Genomic DNA, 20597 nt, shown 5'->3' with positions numbered 1-20597 from the left:
TGTCTGCAAAATATTGGGTATAAAAAGGAGTTTGTGTGCCCCCTACCATCCTCAAACCAATGGTCTGGTAGAGCGTATGAACGCAATCATCCAGAGGTAAGTAATGTCACATTGTCATCCAAGTTGTCCCTCACAAATTATATTGTTGAATAGATTTGCAATCTATTTTTTCTCTTTTAGGGCTCTTGCTAAACTGGTAGAGTCCAAACCAGAAATGTGGGATTAATATTTGGATGCTGTAATGTTTGGATTGTGAACCAAAAAGCAGACAACCAACCAACCAAATTCTCCCCCTACTTTTAATGTTTGGCCGTGAAGCCCACTACCCACCAGAAATTTCAGAGGACATTCAGGTTTGTGAAATGCAGTATTAAGTTTAATTACATTATGAAGAATGAATGTTGTCATCAGGGTTCAATTCCACCCTCGGCCATCTCTGTGTGGAGTTTTCATGCTCTCCCCGTGCATGCGTGGGTTTTCTCCGGGGACTCCGGTTTCCTCCAACATTCCAAAAAACATGCTAGGTTAATTGGCAACTCCAAATCCAGTCCAGGGTGTACCCCGCCTCTTGCCCGAAGACAGCTGGGATAGGCTCTAGCACCACTCGCAACCCTCGTGAGGAAAAAGCGGTAGAAAATGAATGAATGTTGTCATTATGAAATTAAAGAAATAATATATTTCCAGGCTGTTTTCTTTCATATTTCATGTATTTTTAGAATGAAAGTGTAGCATGAGCTATTGTCTATTTTACAGACCGTTTGTGAGGACATTAGGCGGCTTGATGAGATCAGGGTTGTTGTCATCAAAAACATCTCTCGATCTCAGCAGAGGACAGTGCAAGAGATGAGTTCGAAGCGGAAGCAAGTCACCTTTGCAACTGGCGACAGAGTGTGGCAGCAAAATGTCAGGAGCCGGCAGGCAGCGAAAGGGTGGGAAGCTGGAGTCCAATTTTCTTGAGCCCTTCACCATCACGACAATCGATGGGAAAACAGAGTGGCTTATAGCTGAAGGACAATAGTGGCACATACAGTGAAACAGAAGTACATAAATGTATGTTTGTTTCACATTATGCCTTTACAAACAAAATAAATCTGGTATGCATGGATGTTTGAATGTTTCTAAATCAGTGTTCGGTGTTGTAACTGTGATTAACTAGTACTTTTCACTTTTGTAGATCTAGAAGCAGTGTGGACTGGGAACCATTCCAGTGACCATGTGCTGCTATCAACAATAGAAAATTATAAAATTTTTTGTTGGGACGTTGCAAGGATCGCTCCTGGCCAAGAGCTTGAAATTGAGGTAAAAATTCTTTACTTTTGAATTACAGACTTTGTAATTCAATGCTTTTTAAGGAGTGTGTGTATATTTGTTGTTTAATTGGTTGGTCTTACTCGGCACTTCTGGGCAATATTTTAATCCATGAATACATAAATTAGCGTTTAAATATGTTTGTGTTGTGTGGAAACAAAATGTTATCTTTTTGTTGTCTTTAAGGTGATCAATGCCAACACCAACACCAACAATGTTGAACAAGTTGTCATTGACAGCTATGAAATGACGCATTTGGACTCACAATACCTCCAAGCTCAAAGTTAGTAGAGAACATATTTTTCTAATTTACAGTGCATCCGGAAAGTATTCACAGCGCTTCACTTTTTCCACATTTTGTCATGTTACAGCCTCATTCCAAATTGTATTAATTTAATCTCTTACCTCAAAATTCTACACAAAATACTCCATTATGACAATGTGAAAAAGTTTTTTTTTTTACTTTTTTGAATTTATTAAAAATAGAAAACTAAGAAATCACATTTACATAAGTATTCACAGCCTTTGCCATGGAGCTCAAAATTGAGCTCTGGTGCATCTTTTTTCCACTGATCATCCTTGAGATCTTTCTACAGCTTAATTGGAGTCCACCTACAGTAAATTCAGTTGATTGGACATGATTTGGAAAGGCACACACCTGTCTATATAAGGTCCCACAGTTGACTGTGCATGTCAGAGCACAAACACCAAGCATGAAGTCAAAAGAACTGTCTGTAGACCTGCGAGACAGGATTGTCTTGAGGCACAAATCTGGGGAAGGATACAGAAACATTTCTGCTGCTTTGAAGGTCCCAATGAGCACAGTGGCCTCCATTATTCGTAAATGGAAGACGTTTGGAACCACCAGGACTCTTCCTAGAGCTGGCCGGCCTTCTAAACTGAGCGATCGGGGAAGAAGGGCCTTAGTCAGGGAGGTGACCAAGGCCCCGATGGTCACTCTGTCAGAGCTCCAGCGTTCCTCTGTGGAGAGAGGAGAGCCTTCCAGAAGGACAACCATCTCTGCAGCAATCCACCAATCAGGCCTGTATGGTAGAGTGGCCAGACGAAAGCCACTCCTTAGTAAAAGGAACATGGCAGCCCGTCTGGAATTTGCCAAAAAGCACCTGCATGACTCTCAGACCATGAGAAACCAAATTCTCTGGTCTGATGAGACAAAGATTGAACTCTTTGGTGTGAATGCCAGGCGCCATGTTTGGAGGAAACCAGGCACTGCTCATCACCAGGCCAATACCATCCCTACAGTGAAGCATGGTGGTGGCAGCATCATGCTGTGGGGATGTTTTTCAGCAGCAGGAACTGGCAGACTAGTCAGGATAGAAGGAAAAATGAATGCAGCAATATATAGAGATATCCTGGATGAAAACCTGCTCCAGAGCGCTCTTGTCCTGCTGAAAAATGAACCTTCGCCCCAGCCTGAGGTCAACGACCCGAAGCACACAGCCAAGATCTCAAAAGATTGGCTTCAGAACCACTCCGTGAATGTCCTGGAGTGGCCCAGCCAGAGTCCAGACTTGAATCCGATGGAACATCTCTGGAGAGATCTGAAAATGGCTGTGCACAGACGTCTCCCATCCAACCTGATGGAGCTTGAGACTTATTGCAAAGAAGAATGAAAGAATGATTACACAATAGCTGTTTATTGTCACATTTTACCTTATTATCCTTTAAGTTTGTTTGGATTGATTTTCAGATGGATCCAATGCAGTTCTATGTAATTGTGGGGATTTTTAACGAACATCATCACTGGATGTTAACGGTAAAGCTTTGACTGCCACTTTGAATAACTATAAAATAGTCCTTACTGGGGCTGATATAAAGTTTATGATTACAATTTGGGAAACATTCTAAACAAATATTAATCTGTTTTCATTGTCTCACTTGGTGGTAGTTGTAGTGGAAAAGTTGTTACCTTCCCAAAGGTTATTTATCATCATGAAAAGCGAACCTTGTTTGTGGAACCATTTGCAGAAACTCAAGTGTGACAAAGTGAATGAGTTCGCTCATCACTCATCACTTGTCCCTTGTATTATTGTATTCATGATTTGTTGAGTTATGTCATTGACAATAGTGCTGAATTAATTCAAGCTAAATTGGGAGTTGTTAGGAACAGGTGTACAGAGATCATCTTACCTGTGGATACTTACTAGTGATGTTACAAGAGGTGCCGGGGTTTCAAAGCGTGTGTCGAGTAATCGAGTGGGTACTTGCGCGAAGCGTGTACCGTCGGTTGATTCATTGGTGGGAGGGGCTGGAATTGATGACGTCCGAAGCCTCGTTGCCGGGCTGTACCACGTGACGGATTTGGGAAAAGGTTCATAATTTGCCGCAATGTTTACCCGTCATTCAGCGATGTAAACCCCTCAGGCTTAAACATTAAAATGTGGGGTTTTGTGGTGAGAGTTAGTTGAGCATGTGAATAGTGTTTGTCGATGGTTTGGACAGTTTGGTTACTACGGTTACGTTAGTTTGGAGTTCAGAGAGAGAAGATATTGTAATGACCCTCAGGGGTATTATGTGTTATGTGTTGTATTTGCGCATGTGTTGCAATGGAGAGATATGTTCCGGGGTTGGGAAGGAAAAGGGGTAACGGACAGGAAGTGAGGCAGAAACCGCATGTTAGGTAGTTGTAGGCGTGGGTTACGGCCGCGACAGTAGCTCTTGTCAGGAAGCTTGTTTTTTTTCACCTCAATAAAAAAAAAACGACTGTTGTTCCGCCCGTCTGGTCTGGTGTTTGGCTGAGCGTAGTGTTACAATATGGAGCCAAGAAAGAGGAACATTTCTCCTGTGTGGGAACATTTTGACTTGATCAGTCCGAATAAGTAAGCCAAATTAACACTATTAAGAGATGGTATGTTTGTATTTCAAAACCTGTATTTTCACTGTTTCTCATTGTTATTGAGAGGTGAAGTGCTTATTGTGTTTCAAGGAGTTGGGGTACAATAATAACACCATCCATGTTCAGGCATTAACATGCCTTTCATGAACTTAAAGATGAAACTGGACCTTCACCCGTCCATGGTAAGGTTAATAGTACTACATTATAATATTAATATATTACAGTGTTACTAACACAACTTATGTTCATTGTGCAAATGAAAGATCACACGTTTTTATCAGCCACAAGAAAACAGAGGGGAGAGAAGAGAGGCCCTTGTTAACATGGATGTCAAAGATACACAATCCTAAGGCATAGTGGAGATGTTGTATCAAAAAAGAGGAATACATATCAATTAAATCTCCCATATTCTGTCAAGTTACACAAGCATACATCTTCCTAGTTACACAATCACTTTCCCTGAGCTCATGCCAGCGAGGTGACATAAAACCATGATGAAGCTAGCCATATCACATGATACATGGCATTTATGAACAAGAAAACATTCAGTATTTTATATATACTGTATATTTTATCTTATACTTTGTAGATTAATCATTTGGTTCTACAATTTTTTGTAGTACATAATCATTTCCAAGAGCCAAAACAGATCAGCATTGAATGCATCACACGTGAAGATCCAGCTGTCTGTAATTGTATCCAGGGCCAGCAGGTGGTTTTGTGTGCATATGAAGCTTCAAGAAATGAATCCATTCTCGAACCAGTTGACTGAAATTGGTTCAAAGTCTCATGGGGCTTCATCTCGCCATCACTACATGTTAGCATTTTAGCTAATTTACTGCTATCTAAAGGCAAATACACACATGGCATGATGTGGGGACACTATAGGACTGCCTTAACACTTTTGGGGACTTGAGGCTGTCTTGCTAGGTGCTAGCATGGTAGCCATTGGCATGTTACCATTTTCGCTAATTTACTCGTATCTAAAAACAAATGCACACTTGGCATGGTGTGGGGACACTATGGGACTGCTTTCACACTTTTGGGACCTGGTGCCTTCTTGCTCGATGCTCCAAGCTAACTCTTAGCATGTTAGCATTTTAGCTAATTTGCTCATGTCTACAGGCAAATAGATTTTGCAGGGAGGTTATAGGACCGCCTTGGCACTTTTAGGACTTGCTAGGTGCTAGTATTGTAGCCGTTAGCATGTTGCCATTTGAGCTAATTTACTGTTGTCTAAAGGCAAATACACACATGACATGATGTGAGGACACTATGGGACTGCCCTAACACTTTTGGGACTGTGCTTTCTTGTTAGGTGCTACCATGCTAACTGTTAGCATGTTAACATTTTAGCATGTCAGATTTGTTGCTAAATTCCTGATGTACGAGCATTGCTCGGCGGCGTGGCACAGCAGACACCGGGCCCGAGGTTCACGGCACAGTTTGCAAGCCCATCAAAATTTCTGCTGGAATTTTCTAGTTACGGGCTTGCTCAGCAATGCAGGCTGCAAAGCAGCAGTCAATGGGGGCTCTGCATAGCAGAGCGGCCCATGTTATTATTGCTGTTTAGCTATTATTATTATGGGCTTGCTCAGCAATGTAGGCCCCCAATGACAGCTGCAAAGCAGCAGTCAAAGCAAGTGCTGCTTTCAATTGGAAAACAACACATGACATGTACAGACACCACAACAGTGCCTGGCAACTTTCATGACTTGATGCTATGTTAGCATTTAAGCTAATTTACTCATGTCCAAAGACAAATACACACATGGCATGATGTAGGGAGGTTATAGGACAACCTTGGCACTTTCTAAACTTGAGGCTCTCTTGTTAGATGCTAGCATGATGACTGTTAGCATGTTAACATTTTAGCTAATTTACTCATGTCTAAAGGCAAATGCACACATGGTATTATGTGGGGACACTATGGGACTGCGTCAAACTTTTTGGGACCTGAGGCTGTCTTGCTAGGTGCTAGCATGATTTCTGTTAAAAGGCAAATATACACATGGCACTATGCAGAGAGGTTCTAGGACAGCCGTGGCACTTTCTAAAATTGAGGCGTTCTTGCTAGATGCTACCATGCTAACTCTTAGCATGTTAGCCTTTTTGCTAATTTTAATTAATTTACTCATGTCTAAAAGCAAATACACATATGACATGATGTGGGGACACTATGGGGCTGCCTTAACACTTTTGGGACTTGAGGCTGTCTTGCTAGGTGCTAGCATGGTAGCCGTTAGCATGTTAGCATTTAAACTAATTTACTCATGTCTAAAGGCAAATAGGTTCTAGGACAGCCGTGGCACTTTCTAAAATTGAGGCGTTCTTGCTAGATGCTACCATGCTAAATCTTAGCATGTTAGCATTTTTGCTAATTTAAACTAATTTACTCATGTCTAAAAGCAAATACAGACATGGCATAATGTGGGGACACTGTTGGACTGCCTTAACACTTTTGGGACTCAAGGCAGTCTTGCTTGGTGCTAGCATGATGATAGATTTCTTTATTGTCATTGCACAATATCACAGCAGTGAAATTGCCAACAAAATGTTGTTGCCTGGCTCCCGCATAATAATAAATAATAATAATGTGGAGAATAAATAGATGACATCAAATATGAACAACAATGTACAGCGTAAACAGTAATTTGTACAAATAATTTAAATAATTTTGAATAAATAATAATAATTTAAAGTTTTGGTTGTGCGTGTGGGCAGGTAGAGGGGCTTATTTGGCATTCAGCAGTCTGATGGCCAGGGGGAAGTAGCTGTCTCTAAACCTGGTTGTTCTACAGCAGATGCTGCAGAGCCTTCTCCCTGACGCCAGGCGAGAAAACAGTCCATGCTGGGGGTGTGTGGGGTCAGAGTAGATCCGATGGGCTCTTGATACGCAGTGGCTGTTTGCTATGTCCTTAATGGGGGGGGAGCGGGGTCCCAATAATCTTCTCTGCTGTCCTCACCACTCTCTGCAGTAACATCCAGTCTGAGGCCTTGCAGCTTCCAGACCAGACGGAGATGCAGCTGGTCAGCAGGCTCTCGATGGTCCCTCTGTAGAAAGTGGTAAGGATAGGAGGGGAGAGGGAGGCTCTTCTCATCCGCCGCAGGAAGTGCAGCCGCTGCTGTGCCTTCTTTGCCAGAGAGGAGGCGTGGAGTGACCAGCCGAGGTTGTCTGTGATGTGCACCCCCAAGTACTTGGTTGCGCTCACAACTTCTACGGCTGTGTCGTTGATGCAGAGTGGAGTGTAGCTGGGTCTGGATCTCCTGAAGTCGACGATGATCTCTTTTGTTTTGTCAACATTCAGGACCAGGTTGTTCGCCTTGCACCAATCCACAAGGTGTATCACTTCCTCTCTGTAAGCCAGTTCATTGTTATCCTGAATGAGATCCCACAACTGTTGTGTCGTCCGCGTACTTCAGGATGTGGTTGCTGCTGTATCTGGGGCAACAGTCATGGGTCATCAGGGTAAACAACAGGGGGCTCAGAACACATCCCTGGGGTGAGCCGGTGTTCAGGGAGATGACACTGGATGTGTTGTTGCCCACTCTGACATATTGGGTTCTATCTGTGAGGAAGTCAAGCAGCCAGTTGCACAGGGAGGTTTTGAGGCCCAGCGGCTCCAATTTGCATACCAGGTCCTGGGGGATGATCGTGTTGAATGGTGAGCTGAAGACCAGGAACAGCATCCGTACGTGAGTGTTTCTCTTCTCCAGGTGCTCCAAGCTCAGGTGGAGAGCGGGGAGATGGCGTCCTCAGTGGAGCGGTTTGGCTGGTATGCGATTTGGAACGGGACGAGTGATGGGGGGAGTATGGAGGTGATATGGTCCTTAACCACCCTCTCGAAGCATTTCATGATGGTGGATGTAAGTGCAATGGGCCGGAAGTCGTTTAGACATGTGATGGAGGATTTCTTGGGCACTGGAATTATTGGGGCAGACTTGAAATACGGGGGGATGACAGCCTGGGCCAGTGAGGTGTTGAAGATGTCCGTGAGCACGTGGGCCAGCTGGTCTGCACATTCCTTGATCACCCGTCCTGGAATGGCGTCGGGGCCTGCAGGTTTCCGCACGTTGACCTTCCTCAGGACTCTCCACACTGCAGCGGCATCCGGCTTGACTGCCTGTTCATTGGGGTGGGGGGTAGCCTTCTTCGCAGGGTTGTTGTTCAAAGCCTCTAACCTTCCGAATAAGTTATTCAGCACATTGAGGAAGCTGATGTCATTCTGGCAGGGTGCAGGTGTGGCTTTGTAGCCAGTGACAGACTGGATGCCCTGCCACAGTTGTCTGGTGTTGCATGGGTCCTGGAAGAAGCTTTGGATCTTCTGACTGTGGGCACGCTTTGCTACTCTGATGGCACGGTTCAGGTTTGCCCTTGCTGATCTGAGTGCCATCACATCACCAGATTTAAAAGCAACATTGCGTTCCCTTAGTCTTTCACGCACCTCCTTAGTCATCCAAGGTTTCTGGTTGGCCCGTGTGATGATCGTCTTGGTGACTGTAACCTCCTCCATGCACCACTGTATGTAGCCTGTTACAGATGCAGCATACTCTCCCACGTTGGTCTGCTGGTTGTCTGTTGCAGCCTCTCTGAACATGTCCCATTCGGTGCACTCAAAGCAGTCTTGCAGTGCAGACATAGCTCCCTCTGGCCACACCCTCACCTTCTTCAATTCAGGCTTTCCTCTGTTGAGCACTGGCTCAACAGGAATGAGCATAACAGAGAGATGGTCTGAGAAGCCAAGGTGGGGGCGGGGGACTGCTCTGAATGCTTTCTTGATGTTTGTGTAAACCAAGTCCAATGTACTCTCCCCTAGGTGCTAGGTGCTATCATGGTAGCCGTTAGCATGTTAGCATTTAAGCTAAGTTACTAAAGTGTAAAGCCAAATAGACACATGGCATGATGTGGGGACACTATGGGACTGCCTTAACACTTTTGGGACTTGAGGCTGTCTTGCTAGGTGCTAGCATGGTAGCCATTAGCACACCGGGCCCGAGGTTCACAGCACAGGTTGCAAGCCCATCAAATTTCCGTGGGAATTTTCTAGTATAATATATAATAACAGAAGATAAGACTTTTGAGACATAAACAAGACGTGTGTGTTCTTATAAATGTGCTCCCTTGTGAATCTGAAAGACAGGCGGACAGGAAGTGATGTTGAGGGCTCAGTGTTGAAATTCAGCTTTGTATGGACAGTTATATGACGTATTTTTAACAGAAATGAGAAATAATTAGTGAGAGAATTCAAATCTTGGATATTTAAATGGGAATGTTTGATGCACCTTCCGGTTGGATTGTGAAGATGTAGCTAATTTTGCTGTGGTCGATGTATTATAAGCGCCAAATGAAGGGAGAAATTAATTTTTATACAATAAATAGGGCATCATTATATTATATTATATTATATTATATATATTTTTCCACAAATTTTAAATTTCAGTTGGCTAACATGCAGAATTAAATGTGTTACTTCCAGTCTTGATCTCGGTTGAATGTGTAAAACTCATTACCACATGCTATTGGTGTGCTAGGTGAACATCTTGGAGGCAAAAATGACCCATTTTAACTGAGCAACACCAATAATTTATATTTTCAAAAACCTGCAGAGAGACATATGTGAAATATGCACGCGAGAATTACCTTTATGGGGTGCTCTTTTTCTTCTTCTCCTCCTCCTCATGCTGGTAAACAGGCATTTGTAGGTAGTCTTCTTCACAGCAGATAAAGCTCACGGTGCCTCACGGTTCCCATCCGAGCGGAAACACGGCGTGCAAATCCAAACCCATTCACAGACTTTTACCACACTCTCTGTCCTCTCTTGTCCCACTCTATGGTGGCTGGGTGGCTGTGGTTTTATTCAACCTGCTTGTGTCGTCAAACACATTCTTGCCATTTCACACACTCGCCCAAGAGGTGAAGTTCCCCCTGTTACCTTTGGATGGTCAACAGGTAGAAAAGAGGAGGCAGGCGGATCGATCCAAATATCGACAACGTGATACCAAGAATACAGTGATAGCAGCATATGGTCGATAGCAGCATATGGTCGATAGCAGCATATGGTCGATACCAGCGTGGCGAGATCGGTATATTTGGTGCATACGGGGTATTTTTCAGGAGTTAACTTAACTTTTCAAAGAAAATTTCACAAATGTATCTGTGGTATTTCAATGTGTTGGGAGGAGAAATGTTTTTAATTTTCTTTACTTATTTTGCACTTTTAACTTTATTTTGCAGAAATATTCTAATATAAGGGAATGTTTGTATTACTTTGTTGATATGTTATATTTATTGTTAAAACTTTTTTGCCGAAAATCTGTTTTCGGATTATAATCATTTTCAAAGAATTTAAAGCAAAGTCAGATAAAAAAAAAAAATGGTTTCTGCAAAATTGACCCTGTATTTACATGGTATCGAACAGATACAGGTATCACCCACGCCGAACAGTTGCATGTGCGTTCACTCTCTTTCTGTTCATGCATTCTTACTGCCCCCTGCTGTTCTCAATACCTCCTTTCCAATAAATCGGAGTTAAAAGCTCAGTCTGGCTGCACAAGTTCCGCCATCTTCGCATTGCAAATATGCAATATTGCTTCTCATCTAATATATCACACTGAAGGAAGAATCAATCGGAGTCACATAGCGACGAGGGACGTTGTTCTTATTTTAGTTGATTATTGTTTTGAATTTGAGGGAGAAGTGACTGCCCATTGATTTTGGTAGTGCTGGGCATTATGGGTATATCGGATATTGGAAAGAAGCTCAGCATCTTTATTATACAGTATTAGCAACACACTGTGCAGAGGTGATAACCAGACATTGCTTTTATCAAGACTTTTTAGACATCCACAGCATATTCATAAAAATGATCTTAATCCAGTTTATACTGAACCTGTGACAAAAAACTTTTTCATTGATGTAGATTTGCCTTTCCCAGAGAGTCAAACTTTCTAGCTGGATGATATGAGAATCTGTATAAATGGACAGAGAGTGGTCACTGAAAGTGAATTTCCCCACTTCCAAGCGCTGCTGAAGTGCCTTTGAGTAAGTCCTAGTAGGATGCAGACCCTGAATTCAAACACAGCCTCAATTACAATTACACCACACGGAAAGGGAATGTACCAAATCTCAGAGTTACAGGAAGTGATTACTTTTGGACCAATCAGCTCCGTGGACTTCAGAGACTCCTTTTCTGGTTTATCGTTTTAGCCGAGATGCGCAAAACAAAAAGAAAACTAATTACAATTATATCAAGAGATTGTGCCCAAATTATACCCCATTAAAATATTCGAAGGACTCCTGTAGTATAACTGTTAAGTTATAACTAATACGCGGCATAGAAAATAGATGGATGGATGGTCGTTACCGCTGTGGTTCATAGTACTGTATGTCTGCAAGTTCAGTTCAGCCTATAGTCAGCAGGGGTGCACTATTACTGCATTACAAATGAAAGTCACATGACTTAGCCTACAAACTAAGCCTTACTTACTTAACCGTTTAAAGCCAATGCAAACATTACACTGTCAACAGCCTTAACACTAGCGAGCTACTGCTAACAGAGCCAATAGGATAACGCCCAACCCCAGAAGTAAATAGCAATTAAATGCAGCCCAACAGAATAATCTCCTGGTCAACTCCGCTTTTAGTTGAAAACAGTATCTGAAACCGAAACAGACTGCTTTGGCTCCACCCCTGACTGCTGACACCAGACACTCATTGGCTGATCCGGGCATGCACTGCGGTCTCACCAAGAAACCCGGTTTTGTGTTTTAACATTTAAAAAGTATTTGCTCAAATTAATTATTCATAAAAAGTCATTATTCGTGCTGTTCCGAATACCGGTTCGGCTCTACCCTTATAGCATACACGAGCTTCTTGGCGCACAGCGCACAAAACCATACATTTTTTCCCGAGTTGTCTTGAATGCAGCATAATCGTAGGATTGGACATTGGGGGCGGGGGGGGGGGGGGGGGGGGGGGGGATAGTTGCATTCAGAGGCGACAATGAGTTTGTGTTTTTCTGGATTTGTTTTTTTTTCGTCGGCCATATTGAAACGCCGGAGATCTGGCCGAAATAATTTAAGCCTTACTTCCTATAACTCTGGGATTTGATATATTGCCCTTCACCATGGTGTAGATGTCATTTTTGCACTTCTCGGCTACCATCAATGCCCATGGATTATATATTGCCTTTTCATCCCCTGTCCACCAAGTAGACATTTATTGATCTGTCTGGTATGAGAACGATGCGGTTGAGACATTTCACCTCTCCCATTGTAGGGTCTGGTTTGATTTCAAACAGCCTGATTATCTGAAAAATAAACAAATGAAGAAGGTCAGGGAAACTAATTGGACTCATGATGTTACTTTCTTAGCTACATGTGTTGTTTTACAAAATATAAAAGTGGCTCTTGTGCCCTTTCATTGTTCACTATGTAGTCCTCAGTGGAAAAGTTTGTACATGTATGTACACCGTTGTACATGTATCAACACAAGCACATACTGTGCATAAGTGTCCTTTACCTGAAATAAAACCAGATACATCTCAAGCTCAGCAATTCGTCGCCCAACACAGCTTCTCACTCCATAACCGAATGGGATAGAGCCAAAAGGGTTTGGCCTCTCTCGGCCATCACGGAGCCATCTCTCTGGCTTAAAGGTGAAGGGCTCTGGGAATGTTTCCTCATCATGACTGATGGCATAGTGACAGAATGTGAAGACGGTCTGGGGAAACATTGTATACCATTTTATTAGGGATTAAAATAGAGATGACGCCAAATTCTAACAATATCGGAAGCAATACAGTAAATAAAGTCAATAAAAAGGACACCTACATTTTTGGAAAACTGATATCCACCAAGAGAAACACTCTTTTCGGCAATGACCCTTGCATTCAGAGGGAGGACTGGATACATCCTGTAAGAAAATAATAACAGCATCATGGATAGGTTTCAATGAGCTGATTAATATAGAAGCTTGAACAATTCAAGGTACCTAAGTGTTTCCTTGATGACAGCCCTTAAATATGGCATACGGGTAACCTCCTCAGCAGAAGGGGTCCCATTGGCTTTATTCAATGACACTTCTTTATAAAGCCTCTCCTGGACGTCAGGGTACTTGGACAGCAAGTAAATAGTCCATGTAAGAGTATTGGAGGTCTGGAAATGCAGGAATATGCATCAGCCCATGTGCATCATTCACACTAACATGCATTGAGCAATTTATGCAACAGGTTTACATATCATGCCATTTGACATGGCCGGATTTTTATGAATCTGGAATGGCAGTGTGCATACAGGGTACCTCGGTTTTCATAATTCATTTAAACAGACACATTTTCCCCATAGGGAATAATATAAATCATATTAACATGGCCAAGACCCCCAAAAACAAAACATTGACAAAAACATACATTTTATGGAGAATAATTATTGGTTGGCCACTCAGTTTTGCAAAACGACAAAGTACAGGGCAAACAGACTTTTTGACTCTACACAAAATAGACCAAAATTTGTGGATTTGTAAAAACAAATTACCGTGTCAACTCCAGCTAAGAGAAGCTCAGCAACGCTGCCATACACATCTTTAGTGCTCATCTCAGTGTTTGAGAGCAGGTAGGTTAAGTACTCTCCTTCCACTTCCTGGTTGTTGGCAATGCGCTGCTGAATGTCCTCCAACTTCTTGTCAATCAACGGTTTGGCTAAAATAAATGGAGAGAGGTTTCATTTGGGTATCAGCCGTGCGTGGTAAAAATAATGTGGATGCCCTTCTTTTACACTGTTGGAATAAACTGGCAAGTGACACTTCCAACTTCTGTAAAACTACGAGCTAATGAGAGGCAGAACAATGACAACCATCATTGATTGCTGAAAATCAATACCTGACCGACCCTCGTGAGGATAAGCGGTAGAAAATGAATGAATGAATAATGAGGTGAACTTTACGACATTGTTACATGATACATCTTAATTACATAATGTGGTGATCTCAGGTCGCTAGCAATTCAAGTCATTATGTTGCAATTCAGTGGCTCATATGACAATCTTTTACTGGTCCTCAGAAAACAAATTATTGTGCATTGACAATGATTCGTCCAACTTACCAAAGCTGAAGATGCCCTCCCATCCATCAATGTAGCGCCCCCAGTATGGCAGTAGGTTTCGGCTCCACTTGGGCAATGTCACCACAGCGAGGCTGTTGGAAAACATCTTGTATATGGATTCGATAAACTGTTGTGTACTTGGTGGAATGTCTTTCTCAAGCGCGCCAACTCTTGTCTCAAACAATATCTTGGCAATACCTTGGTGGAAAAAGATTCAACTTGAGGCAAGGAAAGTGCAGCTCGAATGAATCACATGATGCTTACCTTCTAGTGAAAAATAGTAAAACTCATCGGAAAAATTCATCACCATATCTCCTGTTGGGCTGCATTGGCGCACATTATAGAGCCTCTTTATAAAGTCTGCAACCACAGCATTGATAATGTGGCCGTATTGTGCAGAGTCTTTTGGACGCATCATGCGCTTGTTCAATACGACCCTCAACTTGTACCAACTCTCCCCCTCCCTTAGAAGACAAAGAAAAAAACAACTTCAATGAAAAACATAGCATAAATGGCCTTCAAGGTAAATCCGTGCACTAAGACACTATATGTAACAATAACTTATGTTAAAATAGTATACCATGCTTTTCTACAATAGAGAAATAGAATACAACTATTGCCACTAACATTACCATATTCAACATTCAGTGAATATTCACCTTGATTTATTGTTTTACTTCTGTGTTTCGTTTGCTTATTCTCAACCCACTCCAATAGACAAACTGGTTTTATAAGTGCAATAACAGAGTATTTTAACTCATTCAGTCTTACTTTGTGAAAGGTCCATAGCCGAATCCCTTCATATCACGATAATCTTTCCAAAAAGTCATATCTCCTCGGCAAGGAAACTTCTCCTCATTCCTCAAGAGTTCCTCCAGCAGCTTAGGAGTGTTCAGGGACACGGTATTCATGCCAGCTATGTATATGGGCCCGTAAAGTTGCTTTTCATACAGCTGATGACCAGGGAAAGTGAATGAAAGTGATGCAAAAACATCCAGGTTAATAATGTCATACAGAGGAACAATATCAGCTACAGTAGATTGAAAGGGACAATGTGGCAGTGAGACACCACATGGACACCACTTTCCTGTTTTGCCATGAGTTATTTATTGAATTAAATAGTTTTTTTCATTTTCATAACCCAAAATTGAGCCAATTTAATTTTCATTGAACCCTATAAAACCCCATTGAATTTAGCTGAATTCTATAAATATCTCATGACGAAACAGGAAGAAACAGGAAGATGGTGTCCATGTTCTGTCTCACTGTTGCAGTTGTCTCTTTGGGAAGAATCATGTCAAGAATCACATCACTTATCCATTTCTATCATTTGGAAGTGCTTATGCATGTAAAACTAGAAAGATGTGTTTGTGTCATCTGCTAATGACGTTATACACAGGATATGTAGCTAACTTCTGGTTCCAGTTGCCATTATGTTAACATGCTAGCTTCTTTGTTAGAGGCTAAGAATGTTTTGTGATAAAAGTAAATTAAAGGGGTGGTTAGCACGCAGGCCTCACAGCTAGGAGACCACAGTTGAATTCCACCCTTGGCCATCTCTGTGTGGAGTTTGCATGGTTTCCCTGGGTATGCGTGGGTCTCCGGTTTCCTCCCCCATTCCAAAAACATGCTAGGTTAATTGGCAACTCCAAATTGTCCATAGGTACGGGTGTCTCACCCGAAGACAGCTGGGATAGGCTCCAGCACCCCCCGCGACCCTCGTGAGTATAAGCAGTAGAAAATCAATGAATATTATGCTCATTTTTCGACCCTTTGTATTGAGTTGTGGTCTCCTATAGAGCAGCTACACACAATAACCCACACAAAAAACATTTTAGATTTTCCTGAATCTGCACCTATTCCAGCTATATTTCCTTTGATTTGTGCTTCCTGACATAATTGTTGTTTTTAATTTATTCCACCCATGACCTGCCTGTGGGCACGCCGACTACGCTGTGATTGGTGACACGCCCAAAGTACAAGTCCGCCGCTCTGTGACATCACAAAGGGGCAGTTTTACCACGCCCGTGTCTCGTTTGTCTCGTGTCTCGTGTGCTAACCGGAAAATTGTACGGGGAAATTAGGTGCAACTTTACACTGCACTACGGTGGTACCTCGATTAACAAATTTTGCCTTTGTTTGCATCCGACCTCTTGGTTAGCGTGCAATTTGGCGCCTGTATAAAACTGTTGTATTTGTGCTTGGTTTGTTTACGCCATCTTGGATCAAAATCTCAAAATCCTTAGTTCACACTACATAGCGTCCTGTAAGGCACATACATGTAAGGCAAGTGACAGCAACATTCCAAAGAGGTTGAAGATCACTGAGGAATTCAAGAAACAAGTCATCACAAAGTTCAAAGATGGTGTTCATGTTGCTGATCTCTGATGTACTAGAAGCCCTCACCAACATACAGTACATACTAAGTACCATCCTGAAGGATAACAAGGAATCATGTGAGCTAATGTTATTAAAGTAGTAACAGTGTTACCACAAACAACGGAAGGTGTTGCTGATGTGGATCAATGGGGAGTGGGAGCTAGCGAGAGGTAATATGAGGCTTCTACGTATGTGAGCATCTGACACAGAAACTGCCTGCCACGAGTGAGTCTGTTTGCAAATTGAACATGTCGTCAGAATGCGAGTTTGAAAGTGTAGGTAAAATGATGTTAGATGTTCATTTCTCCATTCCATATGTCATGTTTGTGGGATTGTTATATATATATATATATATATATATATATATATAGTATATATATATATAAAGCTATGCATGTTAAAAAGCATTTAACAGACGTCTCTGCATAGATTATTTGTGCCCTATTAAAGCAGTAACAGTTAAAAAAAAAGGGGGGGGGGCTGTCTTGCACTCCAAGCACAATCTCCTCCCACCCCCCTCCTTCTTTGCGAAACGAGTCAAAGTGATGTTCTTTGTTCAGTTGTCCATTCGTAATTTTTGATGCCCCATTTAATGCATGTAGAACTATACTTATTGTCTGTAAAATGTGTTTTGTGTTAAAATTTTTGGGTGTCTGGAACGGATTTATTGGATGACATTTTTTGCTATTGGAAATTTGCTCTGGTTAAATACATTTTAGTTTGAGTCAGATGTTCTTCCAAGGCAAAAAAAGACGTCTCAGAAATTCAAACCATAGCTCCCAGGAGTTTACTTGGTTTGTAAAACTATAAAAAACTTTTTGTGCTTTCTGGAATGGATTAATGATTTGTTATGGGAAACATTGATTCAGTTATTGTCTGTTTCAGTTAGAGTTGGACCATCTGGAACTAACTCATGACGCTAAGTAAGGTTCCAGTATTACTTAGTAACGCTGTTATTTTCAATGCCGTTGTTATCATTGATATACAGGCTATTGTTTCACCAAGTGATTTATATGGATGTATACATTGACAAATAATCAATGATATGATACACATTTTAGACCTGCAAACATCTGTTTCCTACAAGTGTCTTTAAACCTGACATGTACTTGGAACCCCCCCCCCCTCCACCCCTCCTAAAAAACCTAAAAATAACACTAACTACTAACAGTTTGAGAGAAAGCCCTTACTGAATATGGAGTCACATACAGTTTTTTGCAAAAAGTATCAGTGGGTGAGTCACTTCACCCCAAGCAAGTCATTAGCAGATCAACCAGTTCTGAAAAGCAAATTATCCCCTTCTTCTTCCTTAAACTTTCTTCAAGGTAACATTATGGATACTTCCAATGTGGTAAAATCACAAAAGAGCCACCACAAACTTGGATTCAATTACAAACAACACTGAAGGCTGTTTGTTATCCATAAACTTCACTGGACAGCATACCTGTAGTTCATGTGAGCGGCTGTAGAAGCCTTGAAACATCATTCTATAAAGCAGCTCCAAGAAGCTGACCCGTGGGAGGTCCCTCATAGACCGAGGCTTGTCCTGGGAAGCTCCAAGAGGGCCCGCAGGAGAGGACGGGCTCTTCAACCCCCTCAAGAAGAATTGAGCCACAATGACTGGGTTCCTTTGCATCACTCTCTGCAACAGCCATGCAGCAGCCATGATGGCTAAAAATAAACTAGATTATGTTACACTCTAGAGCTAAAACCCTTAAATGAGAGGGGAGGGGTTATTTCTCACAGAAAGTTTAACCCTTCCAGCCCAGATGCTATAAACATGGAATGGACTCAAGGATGTTTACTTTGTTTAACATCCTCTCTTCCATGAAGTAGGAATGTTTTCTTAGTTAGAGCATATAAAATCTGTTTACAATCTTGTAATTATATTTTTCAGCATTATTATATCATCTAGACATGAAATAACACCCCTATAGCCACGTTTCATTCAGGCATTAAGACCAGATGAGCTGAGCCTGCATGTCCAGCTCGCCCACCCCATAACCCTGGATGGGGCCCTCGCGCTCGCCATGGAGAGAGAGATTGCAGCCAAGGGGGCGCTGCAGTCACCAGCCCAACCGGTTGCAGCTACAAATTTGGCGGGAAAGGCAGAAGAAAGGCCAGCGTGGATGGAGGAACTGGTCTGTGCAGCATTGGCCCAGCGCGAGGAAGGAGGTGATCGCCGCTCACGCCCCGTGATCTGCTGGGGGTGTGGTCAACCAGGCCACCTGCTGCGCCGCTGCCCCAAGTCCAAAAACCAGCGGGGAAACGGGAGGGGGCCCGTGTAGCTCGGATGGCACGGGCCCTTTCTGCTGTTAACCGGGAACTGCAGCCACCAGAAGAGGAGGCCGTGCGTGGGGACCAGTATAACAACGGTGCAGCTGTTGTGACTGTGGGCTGGACAGAGGTGGGCGACCCCTGTCATGTTCGTGTGCAGGTTGGAGATGTTACCTGCATGGCCCTGGTGGATACTGGATCCTCAGCCACAATTGTGAGGTCTGACATCGTTCCAGTGGGGACCATTATAGAGCCGACCTCAACCAGACTGAGAACAGTGACCGGTGAGACAGCGCGGATGAAAGGCAAAGGAACATTCACGTTTGTCCTGGGGGGCCTCTCAACATTCTTTGTGGCCTGGGTGGCAGATGTGAATGACCAGTGCATGCTAGGCTGGGACTTCCAAAGGCCACAAAGTCTGTGGTGGACCTGGGAGCTGCAGTGATAATTTTGCCGGGAGGCAAGCATGTGAAGCTTGTTACCCCCACCTGACATACTGCAGGCGTGACCATTGACACCGCATCTGCGCACATCACGGAACAACCCTCGTTGTCAAGGGTAGAGTCCGCTCGCCCGAAGAGGACCTGTGCCCAGGTGGGGGCAGCGTCATCAAGCCCACACACTGTGGAAGACCGGATGGTGCCAATCCGCTCCATTTGAGAAAAGAACTGTGCTGGCCTAGGCACAGGGCAGCAAGACCAATTGTGGAGAGTGCTGTGGGACTTCAGGGACATCTTTGCCCTCGATGAAAATGAGGTGGGCCTCACGCACCTTGTTGAACACCACATCGACACGGGGGACGCACGACCAATCAAGGTGCGGCCCCGTCGCCTGCCCATGGCCCAGCAGGAGGCAGCTGATAAAGAGATCCAGGCTATGCTGGAGGCGGGGATCATAGAGCCCTCTGACAGTCCGTGGGCATCTGCCGTTGTGATGGTCCCCAGAAAAAAGAGTGCCAGGCCGTGGTTCTGTGTGGACTACAGACCGCTGAATAAGGTCACGAGAAAGGATTGTTACCCACTTCCTCGGGTGGACGAGACGCTGGACCTTGTGTCGGGGTCCGCGTGGTTCTCGTCGCTCGACCTGCGCAGTGGGTACTGGCAGGTCCCCCTAACCCCTGAGTCAAGACCAAAGACTGCATTCTGCACCACCAGTGCAATTCAGAGTAATGAGTTTCAGACTTTGCAATGCACCAGGGATATTCGAGCGACTGATGGACACTGTGCTTGCAAACATTCCTCGAAAGCAGTCTCTAGTGTACCTGGACGACGTCCTCATCCATGGGAGGTCCTTCCTGGCTGCACTTGACTCCCTGAGACTGGTGTTGGGGAGGATTGCAGCGGCTAGACTAAAACTGCAGCCAGAAAAGTGCCACTTTATGCGGCGAGAGGTGGAGTTCTTGGGCCACAGGGTGGATGCTAGTGGTATTAGCACACTGGAAGAGAAAGTCAGCGCTATCAGAGACTGGCCGGCCCCAAAAGACCAAAAGCAGCTCAAGAGTTTCTTGGGACTCGCCTCATATTATCGGAGGTTTGTGAAGGGGTTTTCCTGCATCGGTGCACCCTTGTTTTGCCTACTCCAGAATGGCCAGGGCTATGCATGCACCCGAATGCCAAGATGCGTTCGCCAACCTCAAGAGAGCCCTCACGAACGCCCCTGTTCTCACTGCCCCAGAC

At 43.5% G+C, this 20597-nt stretch overlaps 1 protein-coding gene across 1 annotated transcript; it reads right to left on the bottom strand.

Annotated features, from left to right (window-relative positions):
• Nucleotides 1-12182: 12182 nt before the first annotated feature.
• On the bottom strand, nucleotides 12183-18310 carry LOC131135947 (sterol 26-hydroxylase, mitochondrial-like). Its single transcript, XM_058082380.1, has 9 exons — nucleotides 18089-18310; nucleotides 15037-15218; nucleotides 14530-14729; nucleotides 14266-14463; nucleotides 13700-13863; nucleotides 13158-13321; nucleotides 12998-13079; nucleotides 12687-12887; nucleotides 12183-12474 (listed from the first exon to the last, which is right to left on the bottom strand). The coding sequence occupies exons 1-9, from the start codon at nucleotides 18308-18310 to the stop codon at nucleotides 12358-12360; spliced, it is 1530 nt and encodes a 509-aa protein (XP_057938363.1). The 3' UTR covers nucleotides 12183-12357.
• Nucleotides 18311-20597: the final 2287 nt, after the last annotated feature.

Source organism: Doryrhamphus excisus, chromosome 9 (assembly GCF_030265055.1).
Source record: "Doryrhamphus excisus isolate RoL2022-K1 chromosome 9, RoL_Dexc_1.0, whole genome shotgun sequence".
Lineage (NCBI taxonomy): Eukaryota > Metazoa > Chordata > Actinopteri > Syngnathiformes > Syngnathidae > Doryrhamphus > Doryrhamphus excisus.
Note: the sequence above shows the minus strand (reverse complement) of the source record. Positions and strands in the feature narration are given on the sequence as shown.

What these genes read in the sequence shown, in the direction of transcription:
- LOC131135947 (XM_058082380.1), bottom strand. Translation starts at nt 18,310, where the DNA reads ATGGCTGCTGCATGGCTGTTGCAGAGAGTGATGCAAAGGAACCCAGTC. An exon ending in GATATCAGTTTTCCAAAAAT is followed by an intron (nt 12,888 to 12,997) that starts GTAGGTGTCCTT and finishes ATGTTTCCCCAG; the next exon opens with ACCGTCTTCACATTCTGTCA. An exon ending in TGTATCTGGTTTTATTTCAG is followed by an intron (nt 12,475 to 12,686) that starts GTAAAGGACACT and finishes TTTATTTTTCAG; the next exon opens with ATAATCAGGCTGTTTGAAAT.